We start from the raw sequence: 22123 nt of genomic DNA, 5'->3' as shown, positions 1-22123 counted from the left end.
GCATGGAAGTGAAAAAGTTACTACATGACAGTATTGTGATACCAACTCTGACATATGGAAGTGAAGCTTCGAAGTTGCTGGAAGGGCACAAGTCAGGAGTGAGAGCAGTGGAAATGAGTTATTTAAGAGGAGTCTGTGGAGTCACATGGAAAGACAGGCTGACAAATGAGGATATAAAGGAGCATTGTGGTGTGGATGTGGATGTGATAGGAAGCGTTAGGAGGAATACACTGAGGTGGTTTGGCCATGTGGAGAGGATGGAGGGTGAAAGACTGACGAAGAGTATGTGAGTGAGGTGGAGGGGGGAAGAGGGAGGGGGAGGCCGAGGATGAGATGGAGGGATGGGATGGAGAGGTATATGAGAGAGGGGGGGGGGTGAGTTGGGAGCGGTGCAGTGAAATGGCGGAGGACAGGGTGACGTGGAGGTGATTTGTTTGTGGCCACCCCGAACAGGATTGAGGCGTCTGGCCATAGATAGATAGATAGAATAGCACAATATGTAATAATAATACACATAATAAAATCATAGCACAATATGTAACACTGGCACAATATGTAATAACCATGTAGATATGTCTGGTGCACAGGATGCAGAGATACATACATTCCCTGGCCTAGACAACCAAGAATTTATGATGAATGTCAACACACAATGTAACTCACGGAAGCCAATCAAGCCACATGACGGAATCGTGCTAAACGCACTTACACACACACACACACACACACACACACACACACACACACACACACACATCAGCCAACTGGAAACCAGGTAGTAATATAATCAGGTGTAGGGAGCAGATGGAGTCAGAAGGAATAGGAGATAACAAAGGGGCAGAAAGAGATTGAGTAGAGTAGGAGGCAGGAGCCAATAAGTGATTAGCTGTCACTCTGGCAATTAGTGGGCCACGTCACTCTGTCCGTGAACAATATAAGTGTCACAATTAAACCCCGTAACCCCAGAGTGTCTCTACTTCACCTTCACTTATGATACAAGAGAGACAGAGGAAGACCTACAATATACAATCTCCATGCTATCCGACACCTTATGACTCTGTACACTGGTAGCAGGTGCCTTGCCAATCTACTACAATCCCAACTCCTGGTCACAACTACAGTCATCACTCCAATATCCGACGTAATAGAGCCATAGGTAGGTCCGGTTATTGGTTTTGTCCGGATATTGGGCCCCAGCTTATGGACTTGTACTTATGGACCCTAACTCAGAGAAACACCTATACAACTTCCTCTGGACATGCATAGACCCAAATTACACCAATAAGGCACATAAATGACTGAAATAAATGCAAAAGAAACATAAAATGAGGGTTTAGAAGTATGTTCATACATTAATAAACATTCTGGTACTTATGGACCCTAACCTAGCCTAACTCAGAAAAACACATTCCTTCTGCACATGCATAGCTGCTAACACCCTATTCACACCAATAAAGGACATTAAAGAGTGAAATGAGGTAAGTATAGTAGGGAAAAAAGTAAAGTATGAAACATTCTGGCTACTTACAGCAAGTCCCTGGACACCTCGATGAATAACCGCCTCCTCTCGGACTCTGACAGTAAGAATGATTTCCTGAAGCACTTGCAGTACACTCTTCCTGAAGTCTTGCACTGAACTTAGTCAGTAACACACAGAAGTCCGTTCTCTTCACAGTGTTCACTTTTGTCCAAATAATGCTCCATTGTAACTTAGTGTTGCACTTTAACTTTTCCCAATTTTTTTTAATTTTCCAAAGCCAAAACAAACAAGTCTATTTACATTAAATTTTTTTTCTATTGAGTCTTTTCTCTCACACCTTTAAATCCTTAACACAACACACCGTTTTTTTCACTGCACGACACTCAAAATTCCCGTGTGGTCTAGTGGAGAAGTTCTTGCTGTTTATTCACTGTCAGAGTCCGAGAGTATCACTGGCAGGCGACCTAGGGGTGCATCGCTGGGTCGTGGTGATGGCGTACCCACTGCAGAGGACTCTGAAGAAAGCCGCAAACTCACGTCGAGCGGTGACTCCACCGTGGCTGATGTGCTGGGCTGTGGCTCGGAGCATGAGGGCCTGTCTTGGGGAGGCAACGGAGTGGAGTCAGGGCTGGGCACAGCGGGGGTCACGGGCCTGAAAAAACTGTCAATGGTTGATTGATGCAATGACCAACGATTCTGACGATTGATGATGCGCTGCCTGAAAGCACGCACTTCCTCCACGAGTCCCAAGGGCCCCATCTCCCTGTCGCAGTCCGGGTGTTCCAGGTAGTCTAGGACGAACTCTAGATGTTCCCGGAGTGCGCTCAGCTTGGGGATGGCTGGAGTAGTGTCCTGCTGAGAGGAGTCCGCATCATTGTCGCCTTCCTCATCGGAATCTTCAAGTTCGGTACTGACACCAGCAACCGAAGATGCGATCTCGATATCAGACAACTTCTGATACCCAGGATCGCCCTCGTCGTCATCCAACCACTCACGAACATCGTCCACATCTACATCGTCGCTGTGCGTACGTAGCCGTGCATGGAAGTCATCCACGTCAAACCCTAGAAAATCGTACTCCACATCCGTTCCGAGAAGCAGACGAGACCAACCATTTTCAAGAGTTTTCACAGGGACTTCCTTCCATGCACTAGCCCAATTGTACAGCGCAGACTTGATGTTGTAGCGGCGAAGGTTTTCCAAAGTCCACGTGCCTCGTGTGTCCCGTCCCTCCCTGCACTCGTCCTCGTCCTCGAGAACAACCATCACCTCGTCCAGGGACTTCCGACGGTATAGGCGCTTTGTTGCCACGATCACTCCTTGGTCAATTGGTTGAATGAGAGCAGTCGTATTAGGTGGCAGAAACATGCACCTAACACGGCCATTTTCAGCAACCAAGTCCTTGTCGCACGGGTGGGCAGGTGCATTGTCGAGTAGAAGGAGAGCCTTTACCTGGTCGCGCGGGATTCCCAGTGTCTTCGTCTGGTAATGGATGACCTCCTTGACGAAATGACGGTGAAACCAGTCTTTGAAGATCACAGCTGTGAACCATGCCTTCAAAGAATGGTACCAGACGACAGGAAGGACATCCATCACCCCACGAAGGCACCGAGGCTGCTTTGCACAGCCAACAGCAACGGGCTTAAGCCGGTGCATGCCGTTAGCACTGGCACAACACAAAGCAGATATCCGTTCCTTGGAAAGCTTGCGGCCAGGTACACGTTTCTCCGTCTCCTCGGCTAGAGTGTTCGTTGGCAGCGAGCGATAGAATAGGCCAGTTTCGTCTGCGTTATAGACTTGACCGAGAGTTAGGCCCTCCCTGTCGATCAAGCCTTTCACCTTGTGTCGAAACTCGTCAACTCCATCCTCGTTAGCGTCCAATGCTTCGCCATGTGCTTTACGGTTGGTAAGGCCATGTCGCAACTTGAACGCGAAGAGCCAACCCTCGGATGCCTTGAAGTCTACGGCGTCGTGAAGCCTAGCGAACTTCTCAGCAGCAGCCTTCAGCTCCGTTCCACGTACCATCACACCAGCAGCACGTTGCTGTTGATACCAAATCAACGTGGATCGGTCGATTTCTGCAAACTTGGGGGTAAACATAACTTTCCTTTCCACGTTGCGTTTGCTTCTCGACGAGAAGTCAGCCGTGTACTGCATGAGTTTGTCTCGGGACCTCTTGATATCAAACAAAGTAGACCGGGCCAGGTTGTACTCGCGAAGAATACGAGAAGAAGACCAACCCGCATCCACTTTCTCCAATATCTCCCTCTTCTTTTCTAGAGTCAACACCACTCTCTTCCTTTTCTCAGGTGGCAGGGCCATCATCACACACACTAAGAGGAGGCCCGAGAGCAGCAGGAGGTCCTGCAGCAGGTAGGGCACCACCACAAAAGCGATCACGTGGGCAGCCATTACGAGGAGCGTACACTCGCGGTGAGAGACAGGTGGGAAGTGGAGAGGATGCAGCGGCGCTCTATTGGACGTCGGAGGAATGACGCGCCAAAACAATGCTCTCCTGCGGCGCGCGCGGCAAGTTCAAATTACGGACGGGAAAAATCCCCCCCCCCCCCGGATCATTTTGGGAATGTTGGATCCCAGGATGATTTGGTCCGGGTAGTGGGGATGTTCGGTTATTGGGCATCCGGATAATAGAGTGATTACTGTACTATCTACATTTGGGAGCAGCAGTAACCTACGATTCTCTACAATTATTCACATTATTGACACTGGTGGCACCTACCTACGTATTGACAACAATACAGAATGTATCAACATTCCATGTCTTTCAACCAACACAACACTTCGAAAAACATATACACAAACACACAGCCACTACAACAATATACAGCCTGAAAGCAAACAACAACACACATTGTATTGTTGTGGAGGTTCATTCTGTTTGGACACAAGTGTACCTCATCAAACTGACCTTCCCTATTTCAATGCCAACAAAAAATACCACTCATAAACAATCCATTACCTAAGCCCTGCATAACGTAGCCCCTCACATAAATATCCAGACCTCAAACACTTCATTATCATAACAAACAATCCTTCAATATAACCTCAATATAAGATGAGAGCACTCAGCTGAATTAGATCATTTCTCCTGATCTTTTGAGTTCACATCCAAATAAGCCTGCACCCATAACATCAATACAGCTACATTATGTTCATTACAGAACTATAGCCCTGACAATACAGTAGTTGTTGGTGGTGCTGTTGCTGTTCTGCTATCCCAATCAGTCTGATTGAGAAGACCCATGAACTACAGGCAAGAAACCATCCCTGCAAGGCCGTCGTGTGAAGTGAAATGATGTCCCATGCAGCTGACAGTGCCTCATCACAGTGATGCACAGGGACTAGTGTGGAGGGTTGGTTCCTGGGTGGATGCTGCATTTGTGTCTCCACCCAATTAATAGGAGCTCCACAGTAGACTCCATGTCACCCCATTATTTGGCTATATGGGTACCACTAAGCATTGTAAATGATATCCCAAGTTACAGGAAACCACTAAACTTATTCCTTGGTGTAGAGCTCCCCTAAGTGGAAAGAAGAGCACAGTACACTCACTAGTTTCACGCCTAACTGGTACCATAATCATTTTGTGAAACTAAAACTCGTGTGTGTGTATACTTTACATGTAACAAGTGTTAATTTGTTCTGGGATCAGCCACATCATTCTCCCTTATCTACCCATTAATGACACAATACCCCTACTATAAATGACATACAGCTAATCATACATACATTGCTGAACCATAATACATAAGACTTTACTAACACTAACACACAGGTTGAACTGCCTGATGAGGCTTGAAGATGAGTTCCGAGGATGGAAGCATTGGTTAGTTACCACCCACCTCGTCACAGCTTCCTGCCATCACTGTTGAGTCCCCCACACCACCACTTCTTCTTACTCACACCTCGACATTACTGCCGCGTACCCATGCCCTTCCTTGAACTCCCAGCGCTGCAATCACTCATTAAGTAATTGTGAAACATGTTACACAACACGCGAAGTAGAGACTCAAGATGGAAGGTCCTGTGAACGTGATATCACAACAATATAAAGTGTCGCAGGATAAGACATCACATACATGGCAGTGCTGGCTGTGAACAAGTGACTAAGGAGATGCGTATGCATGCAATCACTCACTGCCACGGCTCGCGAAACTCAGTAAAATCACGAGACTCCTTGCAAAGGAACACTCCTCAGTGTCATGAAACTGAAATTCACAAAACTAGTGAATGCACTGTAATTAACAGTGATAAGAAATTTAGGAGAAATAGGAAGAGAGGACATACACAGATAAAAATGACAGACATATAAGAAGAATATAGAAGCATGACATCAAGTGAGCAGATGATGGGTTGCCTCACCTACCACCTGACAATACAATGAACTATTGTTAAGTATTTAGAATCTGTTACTCACTTCAGCATTCCCTTGATTTGAGCATATGATACAATCTTGGATGACGCTGCAGGAAAATGAGTTGTGAGGCTCCTCAGTCTGTTGATTTCACCTGTTATCCACAGCCTCAGACTGCTCTGGATTTCCTATAAATAAAATATGGACACCAATATAATGTCAGACCAGTCAACAAAAGTACTGAATGTATGCATATACATTCAGTACTTTTGTTGACTGGTCTTTTGCTTTATTTTGTGCATGAAAGACCACTGGAACACTACTATCAGACAAATAACAGTGCAAGTGCTTAACAAATAGTGCAGTGTCCAATATTAAGTGAAGTGATACTGTATCTTTTTGTGTGGAGTGGGTGTCCAGGCCCTCCAACTCTTCCCCACCTTGGGGGGGGGGAAGGGACCCTTGGAGAGGACTTGTACCAACATAGGACAAACTTTTGGTGCATGGCTTTTTTTTTTTTTTTTTTTTAATACCTTTGCAGTCAACATCACCCTCTCTATCTCTAACCTCAATGAATCCATGTTATATTGACTTCATTATGCAACAGGTCTTCACTTGATGCAACTCTATCGCATAACAAGGCTGCACTGTACTGCACACACACACACACACACACACACACACACACACACACAGTAAAGATTTACTGGCAAGAGTATACATGAATGTTGTAGTATTTTCGGTAACAGCTGTTTTGGTACTGCAAGTTGTAACCCACCTCAGTCATGGCCGAAAATGTAAACACTGAGGGACTCAAATTTCCAGGATTGATAGAAATACTAATGTCATGGATCTGATTAAAACACTGATTATGAGGATTAGTGAACTTGAAAAGAAAGTGGAGAATCTAGTGTTAAAAGATGTGTCTGAGAATACGGAGATCACTATACAGAGTCTGATCCAGTCTAATGAAACGGCGAATGAAGAGATAAGAAATTTGAAGCGTGAAAATACTGAATTGAGGAGAAAACTAGAAGAGAGTACTAATAAAATGGAGAAGGTGAGCAGTGTATTGGAAGAGCATAAGGCAAAGTGGGCACATGCAGAAGAAGAACAGAAAGAAGTGGTCAGCTTAAGAGAAATCATCCAGGAAGAAAGAGAAATGAACAAGGTAAAATTGGAAGAAAATGTAGTGAAAGTACTGAAGAAAAAAGAGCAAATAGTGAGAGAAACTGTAGAAAGGAACAGATGCATAGTAATCTTTGGAAACAGGGAGGAGGAAGAAAAGGTTAGATCCGTGAGACTCGACAAAGACACGAACCTGGTAAGAGGAATATTAGGCAAGATTGATGCCGAAGGAGACAAGTGGATAACAGAAACTGAAGAAGTAAGGAGAATAGGGCCTTATAAGAAAGGGGAAACAAGACCAATGAGAGTCAAGTTGTCAGCAGAAAGTGTAGTAGAAGGTATACTCAAAGTGACCTGGAAATTAAGCAAAGAGGCAGGGATGGAAAATGTTATAATAAGAAAAGATTTGAATGAAGAAGAAAGAGAAGTTTTAAAATAATTGAAGGAAGAAGTAAATGAAAAAAATGATAAGAGGACAGAGGAAGAAAGTAATACTTTTTTTTGGAGAGTAATGGATATGAAAGTAAGGAAGTGGTATTTAATAGGAGTGAAGGAAACTAAGGGGGATGGCTGTGAAAAATCAGAAGTTGAGGAAGTGGTACCGACGGAGAGTAGGAGAGAAGAGGGTATAAAAAACATCAAAAATAATTTGAAGGTGATATATACTAATGTTGATGGTTTAATATCAGCAAGACTCGAAATTAACGATTTCATGAGAGAACATGAACCTGATGTCATGTGCTTTGTAGAGACTAAATTAAGAGAAGATATTGATGTTCATTTGGGAGATGGTAAATACAAACTGTGGAGGAAAGACAGAAAAGAAAAAACGGGAGGAGGAGTGATGATAGCAGTGAAGAACAACATAAATGTAGATACCGTGGAAATGGGAGAAGGCAAGGCTGAAGTGATATATATGAAATTAGAAACTGAAGAGAATGTTAAGAGAGATATGGCGGTAGTGTACGTTCCCCCTAAGGCGAGAGCATGGAAGGATGACGAATACCAGATGTTGTCAGATATGGTTAGCCATTTACAAAAAATAATTGAGAAAAGTAATAATATAATTTTGGTGGGTGACTTTAACTGCAAAGATGTGAACTGGGAGGAATGGTACTCGGGAGGCGGTGACGATTCGTGGGGCACTATGTTATTAAATATAATAATGAATAATGTGATGACGCAATGGGTCAAAGAAGAGACACGGTTTCAAGGCGAGGACACACCAGCAAAATTAGATTTACTGTTTACCAAAGAACCCGATGTAATAGAATCATTGAAATATCTCTGTCCTTTAGGAGAAAGTGATCATGTGGTCATTGAGTTCCAGATGATAATAGGGAACATCGAGCCAAGAGACGAGCTTCATAGACAGGGAAGATACAACTTTGGGAAAGCAAATTTTACAGGATTGAGAAACATTTTTGAAAATGCGGATTGGAGAAAATTCAGGGAAAACAAGAGAGATACAGAGGAAGTGGGATATCTTTCTAGACCTCTATAATTGGGGAGTAGAAAAATTTGTACCAAGAGTAAGAGGGATAGAAAACAGGGAAAAAGGAGTGGTTTAATAGAAGGTGTATGATAGCAAAAAAAGAGCGAGATAAGGAGTGGAACAATTGAAGAGAGGTAACAACAGAACAAAGGAAGAATATAAAAGAATTAGAAATGAATACACAAGAATATGTAGAGAAGAAGAAAGGAATTTTGAAAAAGGTATAATTGACAAATGTAAGGATGAACCCAAACCGTTTTATAGATTTGTTAATGGCAAACTGAAATAAAAGAAAGGAATCACCAAACTGAAAGTAAAAGGAGAGGTCTATAAAGATGCAGCAATGCACGCTGAAATAATGAACAAACGTTTCCAATCGGTTTTCACTAATGAGAAAGAGTTTGTAGAAGGGGAGGGAGTGATTAGAAATGTACCGGTGCTAAAAGATATAAGAGTGGATGTACAGGAAGTGTGTAAATAACTGGAAACTCAAGATGTAAGGAAAGCCCCAGGACCTGATGGAATTTCTAATTGGGTACTGAAGGAATGCAGAGAACAACTGGCGGATAAAATTTACAGTTTAATCGTGTGTCCTCTGGAAGAGGGGAAAGTGCCACAAGAATGGAAGAGGGCAAATGTGGTACCAATTTATAAGGGAGGAAACAGGGAAGAACCCTTGAATTATAGACCAATGTCTCTAACCAGCATGGTCGCAAAATTGTGTGAAAGAATCCTGAAAGACAGATGGATAAAATATCTAGAAGAGATGAATATTTTGGCTGAATGTCAGTTTGGATTCAGAAGTGGAAGGTCATGTGTTTCTAACTTGTTGAGCTTTTGCTCTAGAGCAATTGACGTGGTACAGGAGAGAGATGGTTGGGTGGATTGTGTGTACTTAGAGAGGGCCTTTGACAAGGTACCTCATAAGAGACTAATGTGGAAACATGAATATATAGGAGGACTGAAGGGGAAACTTCTGGAATGGATGAGAGACTTTTTGAGAGACAGACAAATGAGGACAATAATAAAGGATAGGATATCTGGATGGAGGGAAGTAACAAGTGGAGTCCCTCAAGGCTCGGTGTTGGCGCCAGTAATATTCCTGATTATGTAAATGATATGGTAGATGGAGTGAACAGTTATGCAAGTCTGTTTGCTGATGACGTAAAGATCTTGAGGAAGGTAGAGGTTGAGGAGGATTGTAAAATGCAGCAGGAGGATCTGGATAGGATACATGATTGGAGCCGGATGTGGGAAATGAAATTTAATGTAAAGAAATGTAAAATATTGGAAATGGGTAAAAGTACCAGGAGACCATCACTGAATTATTTGTTGGGTAATGAATTAATCACAAAAATGAGAGAAGAGAAAGATTTGGGAGTGCTGGCCCAAGATAGTTTGTCACCAGAAAAGCACATTAACAAAATACTTGGAGAGACTTATAAACTCTTGACTAACATAAGAGTAGCATTTCATTATATGGACGAGGAGATGATGAAAAAATTGATAGTGGCCATGATCCGCCCCAGGTTAGAATATGCAGCGGTGGTGTGGTCCCCACACAAAAAGAAAGATATTAACAAGACTGAGAGAATACAAAGAACAGCAACCAAGATGGTCCCCAGTCTGTCAGACCTGTCATACCGAGAGAGGCTGGAAAAGCTGGATTTGCCTTCCTTAGAGGAAAGGAGAAAGAGGGGAGACATGATTGCAGTGTTCAGGACCATGGTGGGAGTAGATAAAATTGACAAAGAAGATCTGTTTGTATGGGATAAAAGAGCAACAAGAGGACACGGAATGAAATTGAAAAGGTCAAGCTGCTTGAAGGATATCAAGAAATATAGCTTTCCTTACAGAAGTATAGACTTATGGAATAGCCTGGAAAAAGAGATCATCCAGTCTAGAAACTTGAATGAGTTTAAAGCTAAATTTGACTTATTGTGAAACAGCGATGGAAACCCACGAGCATAGCACATCCTGTGTATATCACAATTAGGTATATTAGGTAAATACATAAATATTTGGAATGACTTAGACGAAGAGGTGGTGCATGTGAAAAACATTCATGTGTGTAAAGGTAGACTTGATAAATGTGGATTTGGAGACAGGACAACACGAGCATTGCTCAATTCCTGTATACTACAAATAGGTAAATACACACACACACACACGCACTACTAACTAAAGAACCCGATGTAGTTGAAAATTTAAAATATCAGTGTCCTATAGGAAAAAGTGATCAAGTAGTCACTGAGTTCCAGATGATAAAAGGGAACATGGTGCCAAGAGATGAGTTTTATAGACAGGGAAGATACAAACTATGGGAAAGCAAACTTTACAGGATTGAGGAAATTTTTTGAAAATGTGGAATGGAAAAAATTCAGAGAAACAAGAGAGAAGCAGAGGAAGTGGGATATCTTTTCTAGATCTCTATAATTCGGGAGTGGAGAAACATGTTCCAAGAGTAAGTGGGAAAGAAAACAGGATATATGATTGATTTAACAGAAGGTGAATGATAGCAAAAAAAAGAGAAAGAGACATGGCATGGAACAAATGGAAAATGAGAGGTAATAATAAATCAGAAGAATATAAGTGAACTGGAAATGAATATACAAGAATATGCAGAGAGGAAGAGAGAAACTTTGAAGAAGGTATAACTGACAAATGTAAGGAAGAACCCAAACTGTTTTATAGATTTGTTAATGGCAAATTGAAACAAAAGGAAGGAATCACCCAAATGAAAGTAGAAGGAGAGGTCTATTAAGACGCAGCAATGCAAGCAGAAATAATTAACAAATGTTTCCACTCAGTTTTCACTAAAGAAAGGGACTTTGTGGAGGGGGAGGGTGTGACTAAAAATGTCGTGATAAAAGACATAAAAGTGGAAGTGCAGGAAATGTATAAATTACTGGAAACTCAAGATGTAAGGAAAGCCCAGGGACAGGATGGAATCTCTACCTGGGTACTGCAAGAATACAGAGAACAACTGGCAGACAAGTTTCACGATTTAATTGTGTGCTCTCTGGAAGAAGGGAAAGTGCCTCGGGAATGGAAAAGGGCCAATGTGGTACCAATTTATAAGGGAGGAAACATGGAAGAACCCCTGAATTATAGAACGTGTCCCTGAGCAGCGTAGTTGCAAAATTGTGTGACAGAATCCTGAAAGACAGATGGATAAAATATCTGGAGGAGACGAACTTAATGGTTGAGAGCTAGTTTGGATTCAGAAGTGGAAGGTCAAGTGTTTGCAACTTTCTGAGCTTTTACTCAAGAGTGATTGACATGTTACACGAGAGAGACAGCTGGGTGGATTGTGTGTATCTAGATCTGGAGAAAGCCTTTGATAAGGTACCCCACAAGCAACTAATGTGGGAACTGGAACATATAGGAGGACTGAAGGGAAATGTCCTGGAGTGGATGTGTGACTTCTTGAGAGACAGACAAATGAGGACAGTAATAAAGGACAAGATGTCCGGATGGAGGGAAGTAACAAGTGGAGTTCCACAGGGCTCGGTGTTAGCACCAGTAATGTTCCTGATTTATGTAAATGGTATGGTAGATGAAGTGAACAGTTATGCAAGTCTGTCTGCTGATGATGCAAAGATCTTGAGGAGAGTAGAAGTCGAGGAAGACTGTAAATGCTGCAGGAAGACCTGAATAGGATCCAAGATTGGAGCCGGATGTCGGAAATGAAATTTAATGCAAAAAAATTAAAGATATTGGCAATGGGAAAGAGTATCAAATGGCCATCACTGAATTACTTGATGGGTAATGAACCAATCACAAAAGTGAGAGAAGAGAAAGATTGGGGGAGTGCTAGTCCAGGATAGTTTGTCACAGGAAAAACACAGTAAGAAGATAGAGAGACGAACAATCTCTTGACTAACATATGAGTGGCATTCCATTACATGGATGAGGAAATGATGAAAAAATTGATAGTGGCCATGATCCGCCCCCGGTTGGAATGTGTGGCAGTAGTGTGGTCCCCACACAAGAAGAAAGACATAAATAAGATCGAGAGAATACAAAGAACAGCAACCAAGATGGTCCCCAGCCTGGCAGATCTGTCTTATGGAGAGAGGCTGGAAAAGCTGGACCTGCCTACACTAAAAGCAAGGAGAGAAAGAGGCAACATGATTGCAGTGTTCTGGGCCATGATGGAACTAGATAAAATCGATAAAAATGATCTGTTTGTATGGGATGGGAGAGTAACAAGAAGACGTAGAATGAAACTGAAAAAGCCAAGTTGTTTGAAGGATATCAAGAAATATAGCCTTCCATATATATGCATCGACCTGTGGAACAGCCTGGACAATGAGATCGTCCAGTCTAAAAACTTAAACGAGTTCAAAGCAAAATCTGACTTACTGAAAAAAAGACGGGACCCCACAAGCGTAGCTCATATCCTGTATATCACAACTAGGTAAATACACACACGAGAGACACCGTGCAAGCAAGTCGTACGACACATCGTTCCGAGGATAGCCAACCTGGCCAACAACTGGCGATACCTAATTAGTAACTTTATATGAGTCAAGCTTTATACAAAGTTAAACTAAATGGTGTCCTAATAGAGGAAGTTTTAAGTAAGAGTGTTGTTCAAATAACAGAATACAGTTAAACAAAGTAGTGCAGGAATGCGACCAGCAAGCTCATCAGCTGATTGTGTTCAGTCTGTGCAGTAAGGAATGTAAGCAGAATCTGTGCTCTTAGTACCTGTACCGCAAGATGTGCACATACTTTAGTAAAGCAAATTTGGAAGGAGCTAAGGGATAAAGATAGAAAGCAGGATGATGATTTCTACCAGGAACTGGTTGAAATGGAGATGTACAGTAAGCTGTTAGAAAAGGTAAACAGACTGGAGAAGGCATTTCAGAGTGAAATGGATGAAATTAAGAAGCAATTGCACATGCAGGAGGAGGAAAATGAAAAACTAGTAAAGGAAGTAAACATGAGACACAACAATAGATGAGCTGACAGTTGAGATGGCTTCACTGAGAAGGACGATTAGTGAAATGGCAAGTACAGCTCTGGACAGATGAAACGGCTACACCCCATCCACCAGCGACTTGGTTTGGGTCTCAGTGGTTCTGGTAACAGTTGCAGGTGGAGGGAGGGGGGATGTGGGAGGGTGAGGAGGGGAGAAATGTGGGCGGAGTTCTATAGGGGGTAGTGTGGGAGGGTGAAGAAGCAGCACAGTCTGGCTGGTGGGAGGGGGAGACGAATGGTTGGGTAGTGGAGACGAGAGTCTGCTGGAGGGTAAGACAGGTGAGTGTGATTAGATGAAAAGAAATTACAAAAAATGAATTATTATAATATCTGCTGCATATATTGCATTTTATCTACTAAATAAAAACACTGTCTATTATTCACCACCGTATTTGGGTATCCTACTCATTATTATTATCCTTTGGATATTAGGCAATAAATAAAGATATTGGACGGTCTTTCGGACCCGAACCAATTTTTTCATAACTTTTTTCTTCAGCTATTTCCGTATTCCTATTATCCCTCGTGCTTGAAGTCCCCCTTTTTATCACTTTCTCCTATGCCCTACATTTTTTTTAAGGCATAAGGCAGTTTAACTTTCTCTTTAAATAACCATATTTGTCAACAAATATTCCTTTCATTAATCTATTTAATTACTGTACCTGTTTTCTTTCAATACGCATTTGTCTAATAATGGGTGTTACACCTTAATTGGCGCCGCTATTTGACGTTGTGAATAAATTTGGTCTAAATTTACGCATATATTGCAGTCTCTCTCAAGTAGGCTGGCAACCTCACACATCCTCCCCCCTGCTTTCTCCTTCTCTCGCTACCCGTTCCCTCCTTTCCTTTTGTAGTACTGTTTATCTATTCTTTCTCATATTTTTAACCTCATTCCTTCTTACAAACTTTTAGTGTCATAGGAATTTCTCCCTTATCACCTACAGTCCTACTACATGAAAGTGGAAAAAATTGCCATCGGGAAAAGAATTACTGGAAATTTATGGCGAAGGTTACGATATTAGTTATTTAGAATGAAAGTGTTGGCAGATACGCATTCTTGACGTGATTATCACAGCCACAGCATTTCACCTTCATAAAACAGAAAGACTATAGGTTTCATGCATTACCTCCTTACGTCCAGCATTACTGTGCAGAACGCCATGTATAACACATTAAGGACCACAAGGACAGTACTGGTAGTCATCGTGATTCTCATGAATCTCTCCATAGGCTATTGAAAACAGTGCTTTATGCTCAACTTCAGAATTATGTTCTCATCATGGCAATGATAGGCAAACATAATAAAAACAATATATATACAACCAAATTATCATTTATTATACAACAAAGCTCAAACTGCCTCCGTGCTGCAGTCTCAAGGGTGTAACCAACTCACACAATCACATGTAACCTGAAGAAATTAAATACATGATCCTATATATATATATATATACATATATATTAATAACCATGAAGAACACTGTTTGATCTAAAATTTATTGTGTTGGGTAAAGCAGAGGACACTAACTAGCATGGCAACCTACCACACGGAAACCACCATGTTGCACTACACGCCACAGAAACCGATGCACAGACCATGATATCAGCGAAAAGACTATGAGAAGAGTATTGCACGAAGCAGGGTTGCATCACAGGACCCTAGCAAACGTTATGTTGACAAGCCAGAGGATTTTTGGAAGTGTGTCACTGAAGGCGCAACTGCTGGAGAAGGAATAATACTCGGTGAGTATTATTTATGAGGTTTTTGCTTGTATAAACTAAACTATTCAGTCATACATGACCATAAAAATATATTAATAATTACTGCAGGGGGACAACCAGTTTCGTTACAACGTCAGTCCATGCAGAGGAAATTACTTTGGGCATATAGGGTTACTCGATGTTAAATTTCATAAGTGTAGAGCCTGTATGATTATATATATATATATATATATATATGATCAGGTATTTAATTTTTTTCAGGTAGCACAGAGGCAGTTTGAGCTTTGTTGTATAATAAATGATAATTTGGTTGTATATATTGTTTTTATTATGTTTGCCTATCATTGCCATGATGAGAACATAATTCTGAAGTTGAGCATAAAGCACTGTTTTCAATAGCCTATGGAGAGATTCATGAGAATCACGATGACTACCACTGTCCTTGTGGTCCTTAATGTGTTATACATGGCATTCTGCACAGTAATGCTGGACGTAAGGAGGTAATGCATGAAACCTATAGTCCTTCTGTTTTATGAAGGCGAAATGCTGTGGCTATGATAATCACGTCAAGAATCCGTATCTGCCAACACTTTCATTCTAAATAACTAATATCGTAACCTTCGCCATAAATTTCCAGTAATTCTTTTCCCGATGGCAGTTTTTTCCACTTTCATGTAGTAGGACTGTAGGTGATAAGGGAGAAATTCCTATGGCACTAAAAGTTTGTAAGAAGGAATGAGGTTAAAAATATGAGAAAGAATAGATAAACAGTACTACAAAAGGAAAGGAGGGAACGGGTAGCGAGAGAAGGAGAAAGCAGGGGGGAGGATGTGTGAGGTTGCCAGCCTACTTGAGAGAGACTGCAATATATGCGTAAATTTAGACCAAATTTATTCACAACGTCAAATAGCGGCGCCAATTAAGGTGTAACACCCATTATTAGACAAATGCATATTGAAAGATAACAGGTAATTAAATAGATTAATGAAAGGAATATTTGTTGACAAATATGGTTATTTAAAGAGAAAGTTAAACTGCCTTATGCCTAAAAAAAAAATGTAGGGCGTAGGAGAAAGTGATAAAAAGGGGGACTTCAAGCACGAGGGATAATAGGAATACGGAAATAGCTGAAGAAAAAAGTTATGAAAAAATTGGTTCGGGTCCGAAAGACCGTCCAATATCTTTATTTATTGCCAAATATCCAAAGGATAATAATAATGAGTAGGATACCCAAATACGGTGGTGAATAATAGACAGTAGACAGTGTTTTTATTTAGTAGATAAAATGCAATATATGCAGCAGATATTATAATAATTCATTTTTTGTAATTTCTTTTCATCTAATCACACTCACCTGTCTTACCCTCCAGCAGACTCTCGTCTCCGCTACCCAACCATTCGTCTCCCCCTCCCACCAGCCAGACTGTGCTGCTTCTTCACCCTCCCACACTACCCCCTATAGAACTCCGCCCACATTTCTCCCCTCCTCACCCTCCCACATCCCCCCTCCCTCCACCTGCAACTGTTACCAGAACCACTGAGACCCAAACTAAGTCACTGGTGGATGGGGTGTAGCCGTTTCATCTGTCCGGAGCTGTACAATTGCCAACCACGAGAGTATCATGGAAGAGATCAGAAATGATACACAGACAATTAGGCAAGCAAGCAATCTGACAGACATGAGCAGTGATATTGAGGAGAAGATAACCCAGGTGAATGAAGTGATGCAAAGCTACAAAAATGATGTGGAAACTACATATGCTGAAATGGTCATAGTAAAAGAAAGGCTTAGAAAGAAGAGTTGAAGAAAAAAGCATTAGAAAGGAAGTGAAAAGAATATCCAAAACAATCCCAAATTGGTCAATGAATCAGCAGATATAAAAAAATCTATAGTATTCACTGGTATAGAGGAGGAAGAAATAAAAAACAAGATCTCAAGACAAAAAGGAGACGGAAAATGTAATGAGCATATTGAAGGAGGTATCAGAGAAAATCTGTAATACGGACATAGAGGAACACAAAATGCTAAGGAAATATGAGAGAAATAAGTCAAGGCCTCTGAAAGTAACATTTCAGAGTGTAAACACTGTGGAGGAGGTACTAAAAAATGCAATCAAACTTATGGAAAATGAGGAATTCCAAAATGTATGGATAAAAAGATGCCTAACTCAAGAGGAACTGGAATTACTAAAAGACAAGAGGGAGGAAACAAAAACAAAGAACAAGGGACAATCAGAGGAGGAAAAAATAAAAAATTTTTACAAAGCAATTGGATTGCAGGTACGAAAGTGGTACATAACCAGGAGGGAATAAAAAGGAGGAAGGCAGTAGACCTAAGTCATGACAAGTATGAAAACAAGATGATTAAGTTGATGTACTCAAATGTAAATGGAATGGTATCTAAATTATTAAAAATGAATGATTATATCAAAGAAAATCTATCTACTATCTATCTATTGCCAGACACCTTAATCCCATACGGGGTGGCCACAAACAAATCGCCTCCACGTTGCCCTGTCCCCTGCCATTTCACTGCTCTGCTCCCAGTTCACACCCCCCTCTTTCATAAACCTCTCCACTCCATCCCTCCATCTCATCCTTGGCTCCCCCTCCCTCTCTCTCCCTCCACCTCACTCACATACACTCTCCTCATCAGTCCCTCACTCTCCATCCTCTCCACATGGCCAAACAACCTCAATGTGTTTCTTGTAACGCTTCCTATCACATCCACACCCACACCACAATGCTCCTTCACTTCCTCATTTGTCAGTCTGTCTCTCCATGTGACTCCACAAGCTCCTCTCAAATAACTCATTTTCATTGCTCTCATTCTTGACTTGTGTCCCTCCAACAAGGTCCAAGCTTCACTTCCATACATTAGAATTGGTATCACAATACTGTCATGTAGTAACTTTTTCACTTCCATGCTCACTTCCCTGTTTCTTATCACTGCTTTCAAGGAACCAGCAACCTTTCTTCCTTGTTGTACCTTTTAAAGCACTTCACCCACTTAACTTCCATCCTTACTCATCACACTACCCAAGTACTTAAATCGTTTCGTTTCGTTTCGTTTTCCATTTCCTTCTCCTCCATCCTCACTGCACATTCACTGACTTCACCTCACTCACAGACCATCACTTTACTCTTCCCTACATTCACCTTTAGATTCGGTTTCTTACACACTCTCCCAAACTCATCCACCAAGCCTTGCAGCTCCCCTTCATCGTCACTTAACAACACAGTATCATCTGCAAACAAGAGTACAGGGAGTATCCAAACCCTGCCCCACTCCAATGTTCACTGCCCTACCTTGTATCTCTTTTATTACCCCATCCATGTACAGATTGAACAACCATGGAGACGTGACACATCCCTGTTTCAATCCAAACTTCAAATAGAAAAATTCACTCAGTTCACTATCCACATACACTGCAGCCTTAGCACCATCATACCTATTCTTCACAGCATTCAACAACTTCCCATCTACTCCATATATTCTCAATACTTTCCACAATCCCTGTCTATCCACCCTGCCATATGCTGTCTCCAAATCCATGAAGGACACATACAACTTCTTTCCCTTCTCTAGAAACTTTTCCACTAAAGATCTAAGAATGAATATCTGATCTACAAAACCTCTTCCCTTCCTAAAACCTCCCTGTTCTTCTCCAACTAATTCCTCTGTTATTTCACTAACTCTGTCAATAAGTAGCCTACCATATACTTTTTCTATTACCCTAAGAAGACAACTGCCCCTATGATTACCACACACTTCTTTTCCCCTTTTCCTTTGTACAGGGGAATAATTATACCTGATTTCCAATCCTCAAGGAATCTACCTTCCTCCCAGGCCAATCTGCACATCTTCCACATCCATTCTACTACTATCTCTCCCCCATGCTTCAGCATTACACCACACTCTCCATCAATTTTGGGGGCTTTCCCCATTTTGACTTTCTTCATTGCTTCCACAACTTCCATCCTACTGATTTCTTCCTCTCTTCTCACCTCCCGCCTTCTCCCAGCCACTTATACCTACATTACTTTCATTCTCTATGTTCAACAATTCCTTAAAGTGTTCTCTCCATCTGCTCACTTTTCCTCCCTTCTCCACTAGTAATCTACCATTTTTATCTTTCACTCCCCGACTAACTTCATTGCCACCCTGTCTAACTCTCTTTACCTCTTTCCAGAACATTTTCTTACATTCCCTCCACTTTACACTCAAATTCCTTCCAAATTCCTCATCCACTCCCTTCTTACTCTCTCTTACTAATCTTTTCTCCTCTCTCTTCCTTTCTACATATAACTTTCTCTTCCGTCTCTCAACTTCTTCCACGCCCTTATTTCTTATCCTTTCATTACATGCTTTCTTCTTTTGGGCCATAGCCTGTCTCACCTCTTCATTCCACCATGTTGTTCCTTGTACCCCCTTTCGTCTTCTCTTCACCCACCAAACCTCACATGGTGCACTTATTTCTTCTGTGAATATCTTGCACACACCTTCCACATCCCCCATCTGCTCCAGTCCATATTTACCCAATCATTCCTCCACTTCTCTCATATATTCTGCCTTTTCCTCATTCTTTTGTAACCTTTCCACTCTCCTTGCATCTACTCCTTCCTCCCGTCCTTCCCTTCTATTTCTCCATTTTACTTGGGCCTTGATTCAGACCACCACCAAGTGGTTGTTAGAAAGTCTACTCCCCCAACCTCTATATGCTCTTGCATCCATTACACACATATTATTTGCCTAACTGAAACAATATTAACACCAAGGATATCAAACAACATCCTAAACCTAGAGGAATACAATGTATGGAGAAAAGATAAGAACTTAAAAAAGGGAAGAGGAATTAAAATATTAAAAAAGAAAAATCTAAAAGTCAAAGAAACAGAACTAGATACACACTCACAATTAGAAACGATTGCAGCAGAGATTAATACATCTGAAGGGAAAGTAACTGTGGCAAATTTATACATGCCACCCTGATAACACATGGGCAAGAGGTGAACATGAAGATCTGGCAGAGAGTACACTTCAGAGTTTAAGAACATTACTATATAGAATGGAGAAGAAATGTGAAAGAATTATATTAAATGGAGATTTTAATACAAGTATAAATTGAAATACCCTAGATATAAAAATCCAGGAAACTTGTCGGGACCCAAAGCTCCTGGATCTCGTGCAGGAGTTTTTCCTCACGCAACATGTAAAGGAAAGCACCAGAAAAAGAGGACTTGATGTACCATCAGTACTAGGTCTTATATTTACTTATATAAAAAAAAAAAAAAAAAAAAAAAAAAAAAACGATATTGACAATATGTATCACCCTCCATTCGGCAAAAGCGACCATGCAGTACTAAATTGCAATTTCAGGATTGCATTAAGACATAGTTAACAATAATGAAAGTTACAAAAAGAGCCTAAGCTACAAAAAGGGAAACCACCATGACCTAAAGAAGTACTTCTTAGAAACAGATTGGTAAAAGGAACTTAGAGGACAAGATATAAATGTTATATATATAAAAATTCTGTGAACTGTATGAAATAGAGTCCAAAATTACATCCCACAGCACAAAGAAGCAGAAAGGAAAAGAAAAAAAGATTTAATACAGAATGTAAAAAATCAAAACAAAAAAAGGGATTTCTTGTGAAACAGATACAGAAGACACAATAGTGAGAGTGCATGTAACAACCATAAATCGGCAAGAAACGATTATATAAGCATAAGGAGAAAAGCCCAAAGACAGTTTGAAAAGGACACCATAAATAAAAGTAGTGATTAATGGAAGGTAATTTACAACTACATCTGAAGCAAAACCAAAGTAAACATAAAATATAATCCATTATGGACGAGAGGATCATCGATACACAAAAGAATGATATTTGTGAAGCACTAAATATGAATTTCCAATCAGTTTTTACAGAAAAAAATAATTTTGAGAGAGATGATATGGAACATGCATGCCCATACATATTAGCAGATATAAATATATCAAAAAAAGAAATACAGGAGGAGTTAATTAAATTGGACAAAGGAAAAGCAATTGGTCCTGATGAAATTTCATGTTCAGTGCTACATGAATGTGCAAAGGAGTTAAGTTTTTTTTTTTTTTTTTTTTTTTTTTTTTTTTTATGCGAGGAAGAAGGAACCAAAGGCCATGAGCCCGCAGTAACAGTTCCCTCAAAGAGAAAAACAAAATACAATAGAGAGCCAAATTCAAGATCCGATCATTTTGAGATGCCTGGACACATTGCGTTTGAAAGACTGGAGATCATAGGCAGCAGGAAATACAGACAGAGGGAGACAGTTCCAGAGCTGACCTGTTGCATAAATGAAAGACTGGGAGTAACGGTTAACTCTTGCATTAGAGGGCTGGACAGAAAAGGGATGAGAGTTTGCTGCCAGACGGGTGCTACGCGCCCGTCGTAGAGGTGGAGGAATGCAAGCAGACAGTTCAGAGGAGCAGTGACCATTAAAGTAGCGATAGAAAAGAGATAAAGATGCAACAGTGCGGCAAAGAGACAGAGGTTGAAGGGAGTCAGTAAGAGGAGGAGAGTTAATGAGACGAAAAGCCTTTGACTCCACCCTATTGAGAAGAGCTGTATGTGGGGAGCCTCCCCACACATGAGAGTTGTACTCTACACAGGGGCGGATAAAACCCCTGTATAGAGTCAACAATTGTGCAGGGGTAAAGAAAGAGCGGAGTCAGCTTAGCACACCCAATCTCTTGGAAGCAGATTTTACAAGAGATGTAATATGATCTTTCCAAGATAAGTCCCAAGTAAATGAAACCCCAAGCAGGTTCAAGGATGATGCAGGATTAAGCTGAATATTATTAAACATTAGTGGGTATAACTGTGGAAGATTTTGTCGGGTTGATAGGTGTAAGAACTGAGTCTTAGATGCATTAAAAACAACCATAT

At 41.1% G+C, this 22123-nt stretch overlaps 1 protein-coding gene across 1 annotated transcript in view; it reads right to left on the bottom strand.

Annotated features, from left to right (window-relative positions):
• The window catches only part of LOC145412139 (protein unc-13 homolog 4B-like), a 789854-nt gene that overhangs the window by 404199 nt on the left and 363532 nt on the right, over positions 1-22123 (bottom strand). The window contains exon 10 of the mRNA XM_080282072.1: positions 5919-6043. Coding sequence (XP_080138198.1) covers positions 5919-6043 — 125 coding nt within the window. The remainder of the gene's footprint in view (positions 1-5918; positions 6044-22123) is intronic.

The sequence above is a fragment of the Coenobita brevimanus genome, chromosome 92 (assembly GCF_032717465.1).
Source record: "Coenobita brevimanus isolate Jiangsu-jjx chromosome 92, ASM3271746v2, whole genome shotgun sequence".
Lineage (NCBI taxonomy): Eukaryota > Metazoa > Arthropoda > Malacostraca > Decapoda > Coenobitidae > Coenobita > Coenobita brevimanus.
The sequence above is the reverse complement of the archived record's forward strand: the minus strand, read 5'-3'. Positions and strand labels throughout refer to the sequence as shown.